This window comes from Cheilinus undulatus, linkage group 19 (genome assembly GCF_018320785.1).
Source record: "Cheilinus undulatus linkage group 19, ASM1832078v1, whole genome shotgun sequence".
In the NCBI taxonomy this organism is placed as follows: domain Eukaryota; kingdom Metazoa; phylum Chordata; class Actinopteri; order Labriformes; family Labridae; genus Cheilinus; species Cheilinus undulatus.
This window is the reverse complement of record NC_054883.1, coordinates 19,869,255-19,881,262: the sequence shown is the minus strand read 5'-3', so window position 1 is coordinate 19,881,262 and position 12,008 is coordinate 19,869,255. Positions and strand designations below refer to the sequence as shown.

At 39.6% G+C, this 12,008-nt stretch overlaps 1 protein-coding gene across 1 annotated transcript in view; it reads right to left on the bottom strand.

Annotated features, from left to right (window-relative positions):
• The window catches only part of pdcd6 (programmed cell death 6), a 36,309-nt gene extending 25,265 nt beyond the window's left edge, over positions 1–11,044 (bottom strand). Inside the window, exon 1 of the mRNA XM_041813696.1 lies at positions 10,851–11,044. Within this exon, the coding sequence (XP_041669630.1) occupies positions 10,851–10,933 (83 nt within the window). The 5' untranslated portion in view covers positions 10,934–11,044. The remainder of the gene's footprint in view (positions 1–10,850) is intronic.
• Positions 11,045–12,008: the final 964 nt, after the last annotated feature.

Below are 12,008 nucleotides of genomic sequence, written 5' to 3'. Positions count from 1 at the left end.
CAAAAACATAACCCTTAATTATCTTAAAAAAAAACTAGGAATGCACAGTGTTAGATTTTTGCCACCATCCCATATGCTGATATTTCCAAACTCATTTTGGCTGAAACAGATAGCCCTTTTATTGCAAAGAACAATAAGTCACCAGAGTCTAGCTGTGGGCCTGTGTCCATAAACTAGGGACGTGAATAAAAAGTAGTTTCAGTATTCAGGCCTGGATGTTGAATGATGGCCAGAGGAACCGGCTGGACTCCTTTGTGACAGCTTCTCTTCTGTGCATTTTAGGGTATCATTGGTAAGACTGTGTGTCTGATGCTGACATGCTCTGGGGAGCAGGGATGGGAAGATCTCACTAGGAGAGTCCCAGCATTGTAAAATGTGAAAACCAAAAACTATCATAAAGCTTAAAGGTCACATATTGTGCAAAATAAACTTTTTCAAGTTTTTCTAACAGAAAGTGCCCCTGGCCCGTCCACAATCCCCCCAAGATCCAGAAAAATCAAAGTTAGGGCATATTTTCTACATTTTCAGTTTACAGGGATACAAACAGAAAAAGACTGAGCACAGACACACTGGAGAGCCTAGAACAAGGAAAGGTTTGCTGTTTGCACTCACAAAAAAAATCATTAAACCCTACCTAATAATAACTGCAGTGCCCCTCGGGTTATTGATGTGATAATCACTTGGCTGCTCCTTCAAGTAAGAGGTTTATTTTAATGACGTGTCAGTATGTAAATGCTGATCTGAAAAGGCTTTAGTGGACATCTTGCTGCTGGTGAGGTGCTGGCCTGCATAACAGAAAGGACCACACAGTAAGGCTGGAAAACATCAATGTTTTAAGAGATTTGAAAAGATGCACTGATTGTAACAATTAGGGCTGATATGATTTCTATGCTTCAAAGAGCTTTCTCCCCACTACAATACAATGGTTTTTATTACTTCTAAAGGTGTAAAGCCCAGACTATTCCAACATAGCTGTCTAATATCTGTGTTTTCAGTGGGCCGGGCATCGGCGGACTGCTCAACTAGTGATTGCATCAAATTTTCCGTCTTTCAGATTGTTACGTTTGTTAATCAACTTCAATTTTGCCAAATTCCACCACGGATTTCCACACTGCATTAATATTTTTAACAAACAGGGCTTGCTACAAAGTTTTAGAGCACTTTTTAGAGGTTATCAGAGCAACTGAAGAAGAAAACTGTCCCATAGCAGCTGAAATAGTGGTATGATTGCATGTTACTCCCAGCGCAGGCAGATATTATTGCATGCGACTCACAGACGGAGTCTTCTTTCCTTAAGTCGACAGTTGAGGGTACCACATTCTGGTTTAATGTAATGCACAATACCAATGTGCTTTTAGTTAATGTTCCTCTTGAAACAACTGATGCATTTTTTACGCCTTACACCTTAAAATGACGTTACATCACAGAGCCTGTGAGACTTGATAGCAGTATCGATAAGATAAAACTTTATTGATTTTTGGGTATTTGAAAAACACAGAACTGGGTCTGTACAGACCCAGGTTTCAATCCCCATCCCTATGCCCAGCCCACGAGACTGATGAGTTCATGCGGGAATTACAGAATCATGAAAGAAGATACTACTGAAGTGCTATATAAAATGGACAAGACACATATCTGTTGGAATTTAGGGGTTACTTTTTCTTTGAATCAGCCAGACAGTGCAGCGCTCTGGTGCAGACAAGAGAGCAGAGGGGAGAAGACAGTGATGCCTCCTCCTCCTCCTTAAAAGTTCTCTTTACATCTCCAGTTGACCTGTGGACAATTTTACCATTAACTTGAGTAAACAAACCTGCGTAGCATTTAAACTGTTTTTGTGAAAAAGTGAACTGAACTGTTCTACCACATAGCAACACCTAAGTGAGTATGGGTGGGAAAATGTGAGCTCCCAAGTCATCAAGGAAAAGCACGGAGCAACACACAAGCTCTGTGTGTATCTTGCCTGTGTAGTAAAAGGTTTAATACTGGCCATTCAGCTTGTGTTTATAAGTGTGGTGAGATGTTTTTAAAAACCTGTAGGAGTTGTGTTTTCTTCATGTGTTTGGTCAAGAAAAAGTTGGGCCTCAGCTTAGAAATTCTTCCAGGATAATTCATCAGCATCGAACCAGCATCAGGCTGTCTTACGTCATGGAAAAAAAAAAAACCATACAAGCATGTGGGGAAAACCCTGCCTGTAATAACAAGCAATAATGATGAAAAAACTTAGAGCTGCTGGAGTGTTCGGCTGTTAAACTTTTTTTAAAACATATAAAATAGGCATAAACTCAGCCATAATATAGCTAAGAGTCTTCTGCAGACATGTGGAGACATAAGAGCATCAACAGGCTGGACTGTGACTCAAATACTGAGTTCACAGTCTGAGAAAACAGCTCTGTCAAACATCCAGTGACTCAGTTGTTCCTTAGCAACCTTCCTGACCCAACCTGCCAATACAGATCACACTCAGCAAACACAGTCTGAATACCAGCAGAGAAGAAGGCAGAGGGGAGGGGACGGGGAACCCCCCTCTAGAGAAAATACACACAGAGCCGGCCCAGTGCCGACTTTATGGAGCTGGGTTTCCACTCCCAGGAGTGACGTTTTCAAATCTTCATGTGGCTAAGCTGCTTTAAGTCTGTGTTCTCCTCACTTTCCCTTCCCCCAAAGAAAAACTAAACATATGAAGACTTGCTCGGCCTCCTTGGTAAGAAAAACAGCTCCCAGCATGCCTTCAATAAATGAGAGCTTTGTCGCAGTGAAGCTGAGGAGGTGTTTAGTTGCTGCGAGCCGTTAAGGACCCTACCTTTACCAAACACAGATTATTTAACTCTTAAAGGTATGTGTGTGAAATAAGCTCCCTCATTCCCCCCACACCTAGTCTAGTCTCGCTGTCCATTAACTGACTCACTCACTCGGCCTCAGGTGAAGTTACCTCGCCGGACTCTTACGTAAAAGGAAGCAGCTGAATACGTTAAACATCAGTAAAACCACTTCTTGCCTGCAGCACGTACAGTTAAGCATCTGGCCTTTCCATCTTCATGATGTCAAATGTGAAGCTTGTGTGTAAAAAAAAGCTGGACAACATAAAACACCATGGCTCATGCAGTTATTCTGCTCAGTTTTCCCATGTTTCAGCGTTTCCTATTAAGCAATAAGGTTGGAATATAGCCTGCGGAACAAAGGACGCCCTACTTTTCCACAGACATGTTCAAAAAGTAAAGCAGGGTTAACTCTGGATTCTGAGCAGACAACTGAAACAAGTTAAGACTGCTTTAACAAAACCTTGCAAGGATATCCTGATGTCCATTATAGCTGCTTGATCACAATTACAAATATTTGTATTGATCAAAATTATTATGTGTGAAATTACAGGTAGTTTTTGTGTTAACCAACACCTGCCTTTCTGTCTTCTTTGGCTCTCTCTTATGACATTCTCTGCTCCTTACTAAACAAGAAGTCTTCCTCAGAATCTGGGCTCAATTAATCTGGTTTCTCAGTGATATTGATCAGTTTCACATATTAAACGAAACTGGAGGTCATTTTTGTAAAAGCTTTTACGTTAAATGATAATGTACTCTATCTGTGTTTTTTTTATTCTGTAAATAGTCACTGTTAATCTTATTGTACCTTTTTTTATTGTGTGGCTCTTTCTTAATTATCTAAAACTTCATTTTACATTTATTTTCAAAAGCAATTTATTTTTTCAAATAATTCAATGTTATTAAATGGCTGCCTGTTGGTATCTGTGTGTAAAATCCATATGTTGACAGCTTTCAACACTAATTTTCCCTATTTCTTTACCTTATTTTTGAATTTCACATTGTCATTGTATTATCTGTACAGATATAATTTCTTAAAGAGTTTTTCACCTTACAACACCAGTATCATAAATACGTCTAATTCTGCTGAAAATGCGGGTATTGGTGTTGGCAAGTACACATATTTATGCATAATCTAATATAGTTTTGTCATTTGTTGCCATGTACAACATGAAGTGACTTAGGTTATTAAAAGTTAAACCACTTTCAAACCATATCATCTTGAAGCTAGCTTCTGCACCATTCCAATGATTCTATCTAAGCCTTGACAGACTTATGGAAGCATTTCTAGCAAGCCTGGAACTTGGATGATTTCCAGGGACCTTTAAAATTGAATCCACATCAGTAGATCCAGTATTGAATGTCCATTTTTTAAAATCAATTTTCAATCATTTATTCTAGCTTAAATGCTAATGGCCATATCATTTTCTCAGAATGCTTTGTGAGGGTGTGAGGGGCTGTCAACCAATGGCAGGCTGTTTTGTCATCACTCCATGCTGCATGCTTAAAAACACAGATCATTATGGAGAGCACTTTGAGTGTGAACTTTTTTGCAGTTTCTGAATTATTGTTTGTTTTACCTTATTGTTGTAGCCTGTCTCTTGAATATGTATTATTTATTATGACATGTGCTGCTGACCTTTTGGCCGGGTCATCATTGTGAAAGAGATCTCAAGTTCATCAGGTCTTTATCTGGGTAAATAAAGGTTTTTGTTTTGTTTTTTTTAAATGGAGGAAAAATAGTTTTGGAAAACCCCTATTTTTTTCCTCATACACATCTTAAACTGAATTAACATGTTTAAAAAAAAAAAGACATGTCAGATCAGTTGCTCTTCTGCCACTGCTGTTGACAAAGCTGGTGTGATAAGCTCCAAACCTTCTTGCCCCAAGTGGACACCTGAGGAACTGCATTTTTTTGTTTTGTTTTATATCACTCACACTATGCCATCCATATCGTGCCTTGGCCCGTTCCAGCCTAAAGTCCGGTACACTGTTAGTGCAATCGTTCCATGCTTCAGTGCAGCACGCTTCGCGGCCCCGGCACGGTAGGACGAGGTGGGCCTAGGCATGGCACAGATGCAAATAAAGGGGCACAAGCACAGAATGGGATGTAGCGTGTAGTAACAACAAGAGGAAATCGCTGTAGAGCGCAGAGAGCAGCAGGATACCAGTACAGTCTACATTTCTACCCAGTTTCTGGCAAAGTCAGGCTTTAATGAGTGTGAGAGGTTTTATAGTTTGTGAAATAAAGCTTCTTCCCTTGATTGAGTCACAAACAGCAGCTCACAGGATAACACACATCTTTCATCCTCCGTGCGTAAAGGAGAATGCCAAATACGCAGACAGGTGTGTGCTGGGGTTAATCTCACGGCTGATTTAACCTCTCTTATTATAAAATTATAATGCCAAACTATCATCCACTGAATTAACTTACCTCTAATTCTATATCATGTCACCAAGAAGTGAAATTGTGATCTTGATCGCTGAGGTTTGAATGGAACATCGCTTAATCCTTAGGTGTTTTCACCTCTAGCTCTCATTAGAGGGTTAAATTGCTCTCGTAACGGTGGAAAAAAAACTTTTAACTGAACATTTTAATCCTGCTCTGGACACAGGCTGTCCTGTGACATGACAGCTTGTTTAGGGCAGCAGGCATCCAGAATTACGCACAGAAATAGTACAGTTCATGATGCATAAAGGAATGCAAGGGGGGTTCATACGAGTTAAAAAGTCGGGGTTTTATTCAGCAGAAGTGCCTGGAACTCTGATCAGGCTCCAGATTATATGATGTGAGCGATAATTCTCTCTCTCTCTCTCTCTCCCAGGTCAGCTGAGATAACTCCAGTGTCAGATCAGATATCGTATAAATCCGTTGCTATTTTACAGTCTAAAAAACAATACTTATGTGTACTGAGTCATCAATATGTACAAAGTTAGCACAGCTGTATTTTAGCACAGTTACAATACGGCACTGTACGGATGGCCTAGTGTGAGTGCACCCTTATGTTCAGCATTGGCCTCATTCCTCAACAACAGAGGTTGCTAGTTGACAAGCCATATGGACAAAACAAGCAGCTTCAACACGCATGCAGCACAGCATTGTTGAATCTTGATCATCCTGTTCTTATGATTGTGGAAAGCCAATGTCACAGCTGAAATAACAATCAGATAACTTGCCTGCAGCTCAGTTGTTTTTAATTGCTTCTCTTTTTGTCTATTTCTAGTATGCAGATATTCTACAAATTTATAGTCAATAGAATTGATGCTTATTCTTGTTTCCTTATTCCAAATTAACCAAATTGTACTCACAAAAGTCATGATTTGTCTTCTTGCAAGTCTGAATGTGTTGTCTCTCTGACATATGCAGTGTTTATTCACTAGTAGCAGATGGTCTGAAATCATGTTTTTCCACATTTCTAGCCACAAATCTGCATTGTTGATCCAAATCCACATCAAAGACATATTTATATGCAAAAGCCTTTGTCACAAACGTCATTCTCTACAGAAAGCAGGCACAAGCAGATTTAGACTGAAATGATTGAATATGTATTAGAAAACACTTCATTTGGAGGTAGATTAAAGCATGACTCTACTTTTTTTATTCATTAGACCAAACACAGATGATGAAAACACCTCCCTTCCCTGATTAGATCAGTTAAAAATGTGACTCAGAATGAAAGGATTACCAAAGACTGTGTGACAGTGAGTCATGTTGAAAAAGTGCGTGTATGTCACAGAGATTAAGAGGCCTCCCGCATCATGAATGCTCTATTGACTCTGGTCACATGACTGAGGGAATTCCAGCGCCGCTCTGACAGATTTTCACCGACAGGCTGCAGAGGTTGCAGCGTAATGCTCATGTGAGAGACGATGGGTCTTTTGTATGCATGACCTAATGTGAGGATCACGACATATGAACATGACTGTCATAAGAAACAGGGCTGCCTGCTACAACCTGCTACAAGGAGTTTTTAAGATGGATTAGTACAGGCAGGGCTTTTCCTGCATTCAAAAGTTAACGCCTCCTAATTTTGCACCACCAGGAGCCCCCATCAGAGTCAGACGTGTGTTTTCATGAAAAATATAATCTTCCAAGGGCAGCACTGAATGAATTTGACTTTTCTAACTGAAATACGCCATATGTAAGGGCAGCACGTTTGTCTTTTTACAGTTACAGCTTTCCTAAAGCTGCTTTTAAACCTGTTTGGTTGAGCCAGTATGCACACAACATAAGTACACAGTAAGAAAGGGACCACCATGGTGCCATTTTAAGCCAGGAAAAACCCTGTGATATTATGGAAGCACTCACATTGGGATTTTTCTTCTGTTTTTTTTTTTTATGTTATTATCTGTTTTTCTTGGGCGGGCTTCCTCTGTTTTTCTGAGTTGTTTTTCTTCCCCAAGTTAATCAACTTAAAATCGCTGCAGAGGAGGCAAGGCAGGTTGTTCAAGGCTTCAAAAATAGCGGGTCTGTTTCTTTGATCCAGTTTTATTTCTGTTAAGGTTTGAAAGAATGATAGAAACTTGTAAAAAAAAAAAAAAGCCAAAAAAAAAGGCCATTGGAGGGTGAGCCTGAGTAGCAGCAGCAATGCATGCAGATGAATGCTTCAGTGGCAGCAGGGAATTTTGGGTTGAATATGGTATGAAAAAAATTAACTCTGAAAAACAGAAGAAAATAAACATATTTTCACAAAAACATATGTTTTAATTCTGAGATAGTGATGTCTGTCGACATCTGTCGAATTTTAATTTATATGAATGCAATTCTCTTCAGTAGGATATAGGATAAGAGTTTCCGACCTGCAAGGACCATCCCAAAGCTCCTAAACTGCTCCGACGACAGAGGATAGAGGACTGAGGAATGAGGACCAAGGAGCAGTGAAACACAACAGTAGGCTTCCTGGAAATCTATTAAGTGAAGAGATCACTCACTGATCAGACGCTACAGCGCAGCTAACTTCAATGAAACTTCAAAACAATGGTAAATCTTAAAATAGAGATGATCAAAACAGACACAGACTATGAACATCACCAGTTTAGGAACAGTCGACATAAGGGTAGATTTAAAAGCGTGTTTGAAATGAGTATTTACAATAAAATATTGAGCAGAAATTTTACTAAATCAATATAATCAAGTCTTTCACTATGGAGTTTAATACTTGATTTGTTTTCTGATTTGCCATCAAACCAAAAACGTGTTTTAAGACTTAAAATCAAAAGAATCGAAAATATTTCCTTTAATGGTCAGTTGTTGTCTGTGTTTAATAGATTAACAAGAGTATTAAAGTCTGACAGAATGGGAGTCTGTCTGTGAGAAATAGGCTACGTTTCACATCCATTGCGGGGTCAATAATGTTCATATCAGACTGATTGTTAATGAGTGTCATGTTTGATCATTATGATTTCAATAGTCTCCTAAAGTAAACAAAGAATTTCCACAACAATTGATGAGGTTTTTTTAATAACTGCAGTTTGCTTGTTCAGATGTTTAAAGACAAACAGCTGATTGACAATTAGCTGTGCGGCTGCCTACTGTCACCACTCATGATGCTACAGAGGAGAGAACATCTCAGGTCCCTTAAAACAAACTTCCTCTGTCCTCTTCTAACCTTCTCCTTGAGTCTTTCCATGTGTCCCCGGAAGATGGAACTAAAACTTAAGGAAAATTTAAGAAAGAGATTCATGGACACAACTGAGGAGACTTGAGATGCAACTTCAGCAATTTAAATATCAGCAGAAATGTTCATATCAGCAATTAACTTATAAAGCTGAAACCTGTCAATACAGATACCATGCCAATAAAAGCATGCCCAATGTTACATCCTATCATATTTTGAACATCTTATATTGAAACAACTGAAACTTATTAATGGCTCGGTTTTGCTGTAAATATATCAGTTTAAAATATTCATTATCAGTCTAATGAACAACTAGCTAATTGGTATCAGTGACTGCCCTGAAACATCAATATCAGTGGACATCTTAGCCAGATTTCGTTCTTGGCAGACATTAGCTAAAAAAGTTAAATATTGTTATCAGCAGATATGAAAATTTTGCTGATATTTATAGCTGATATATATCAGTCGTACGTATCAGCAGTATAAAACATAAGGTAAGATAATTAAAAATGTCTCTGTCTTTGAAAATTTCAGGAAATATTTGAGATACTGTAAGACCTCAGTTTAAAATTCTATATTAATAACATAGCAATGGTCATTTTTTTAATTAATCTATATATTTCAGTGCAGAAATTCTACATATTTTATCTTTAACTTTGCTTGGCTCAGCCTCTCTTTGCACAGGAGATGCCTGATCAGTACTGGTTTGTAACAGTACTGGCCGAAATATGTCTAGAATTATCAGCATACTGGCAAATTGCATCCCTAAAATACTCATCTCTGCTTTTATTTTGAAATGCTGCTTGCTGTGCAGGACCTTACAACTCCCCAGTGCAACACTACAGATCACTGCTGAGGGATTAAGCACACTGGCTGATTTCAAGGAGTCTCTTCTAAAGTCATTCAGTCATTTGGATTTGGCTTAACTGACTTTGTTTTTGTTATTTATTTACAGACAATAAAATGATATTTATCATGTTGTTATTTAGTATCAAGGTATGAGTTTTGGTCCACGTGGCCCAGCCCAAGTAAGAAGCAATGTTGCTCTTGACTGTGAATTAAAGGTAGTGAGATAAAGAGAAACAACAAAAAGCAAAAGACATGGATGTGTACTTCCAGCTGCATTTCTGAGGGGTTTTGCACCACATAAATAATTCGTTAAGAGTGTTTCAAGCCTTGCTATGCGTGCAGCATCTCAACGTTGTGAGAAAGCAAAGAAGCAGGAAAGAATTCTCTGCAGTGTTACATAACTCTATAGCTTACTACGACCAGGGGCCAGAGCATATTAACGGTTTCCCCCTCTGTGACCTTCTTAGCTGCTGACACACTTTTGACTCAGGCTATGCTGAAATTGATGACTATCACTGGTTGAACGCAGCCACTGATACTTTAACACTGGCTCAGGGGCGAAAAATACACATGTCATTGTTATTATGCTGGACAGAGCTTTCCAATGTATTCATGTTAGAGCTCCACAAATAGACACACGCTGCGTCATATAGGCTCATAACTGTCAGGGTAAATCAGGAAAGCTTATCTTTTCACAGCTGACTTGGTCCTCGCACAGACAGATGCAAGATTCATTCATAAAAATCTCACAAATCTGTCTTTATTATGAAAATATTCAGTGGAAGTGCCCCTCTTTCACTAGGAGAACCTGGATCCAAAGCCCTCAAGGACTCCTGGAGGTCTTTGGACTACAGTTAGGAACTCTTCAAACTGAAGAAGTGTTTCCTGGTTGAGCCATCTGCTTGCTTTTGACCTAAATACCAAATGGTAACTGGACTTGAGCTTGTAAAGTGGTTTTATAGTCATCTAACCACTCAAAGCACCTTTTGCCCCAAAAATCCTACTTACAATGGTGACTATGTTAAGTGTGCCATACATACGCATTTACGCACCATTGATGGAGCAGTGAGAGCAATTTGGGGTTAAGTGTCTTACCCAAGGACACCAGGCATGTGGCTGCTGGAGCTAGGGATCGAACCCCCGACCTTCCGGGTGAGGGGCGACCCACTCTACCGGCACTACAGCCACCAGAGGCATAAAAGGTCTGAAATAATGCTCTGTGAAAATACTAGGATAGGACTAGGAGAGCAATATGACCTCCTTATTTACCTATAAGAACTGTTGTATACATTTGTGTCTCAACGCTCTGCAGTTCTACATCCAGGAAGCGCCACAGCTGAGAGGTAACCTTAGAACCCAGAGATCACTTTCTTCACTGCAGAGCACTGCTTTTTGTCAAAAATACTTAAAACTACCCCAAAATTAAGACGAGCTGTCAATAAAACAGTGTCACCACTGCCTCCGTCTTCTTCTCCGACCTACCGTCGACCGCAGTTTTCACTGCGGAGCGGAACAAGTCAAGAGGCGGGCAGACAGCTACGACCCAAACCGCCGTTTCAACACTCACCTCTGGAAGATATTCCACAGGAAGCCCTGGTCCGGGGGAGCGTTGATATGCGGTGGAGCTTTGTACGGACTGTGATACGCCATTTTAAAGGGAATTTTCTGTCAAAACACCGACAGACTGCTCTCCTCCTGCTGTAGTTTCTTCTCCTGGCAGCTTCAGTCAGACTCCACCACCCAACGTTCACGTTACTGACTGCTGCCTCCTCGCGTACAGAGGAGTGGCCAATCATTCACCACTTCCCATAAGCACGCTGACGTCACGTCTTCCTCACATTTTCCTTTACTTGACTGTAAAAATAGAAACTTAAATATTAAGTCGACTGAAACTCGACTTGCCAAAATACTCAAGAAAATAGAAACATGTCAAAATTATTCAGGATAAATTTAAAGGATGTATTTTCAACCAATTCGTGCCTAAATTTTTTTAATGTTAACTGGGTCCCATATCCTCTGCGGGTATGTTCGTCATTTTGCGCTCTCCTCTCTGGAAATTCATATTTGAATAAGTGGAAACTATTGGGACCTATGGGCACATGGCTTGTTTCTACTACTACAATGGTAAAACGTGAATTACAGTACAAAAGTATCATGGTATTGAATGGTTTTTTTCCAAAAGAGCTTTCCAAGCAATTTCATAACACAGCAAATGCGAGAATACGTCATTTTGTCATCAAAGATATGACAGCATTTTAAAATTGTGAAATCTAAATTGTTTGAAAGGGATTTTAAAAATTGCTTTCAGTACATAAACAGTACCTAAAAAGAAAAAAATCCACTGTAAGTGACATGGATATGCAAGAAAGTTAATACCACTGAAAACCAATTCCTCTTGAAATGGAACAAAATCCCAAGCAACCAGACCAAGCATGACTCATACAGCTGCAAAAGAGCAACAGCCACAGAAGACCACCTTAGCACTGAACAGTAGTCAGCATGAGCCTGTATACAAAGTGTGGCTTTACTGCAGGAAGTTGTACTGATTGGGGTTTGGTATAACTCATTCATTTTCAATTCCAGCTGTCATGGGTGGGTGGGGGCTGGACTGGTCACCTACCAGTCATTAAACCAAGCTTACTCAAATTCACACCTACAAACAATTTTGAGCCACCAATTAGAGAACATGTCTTTTGGACTGTGGGAGGAAGCAAGAATTTGAACC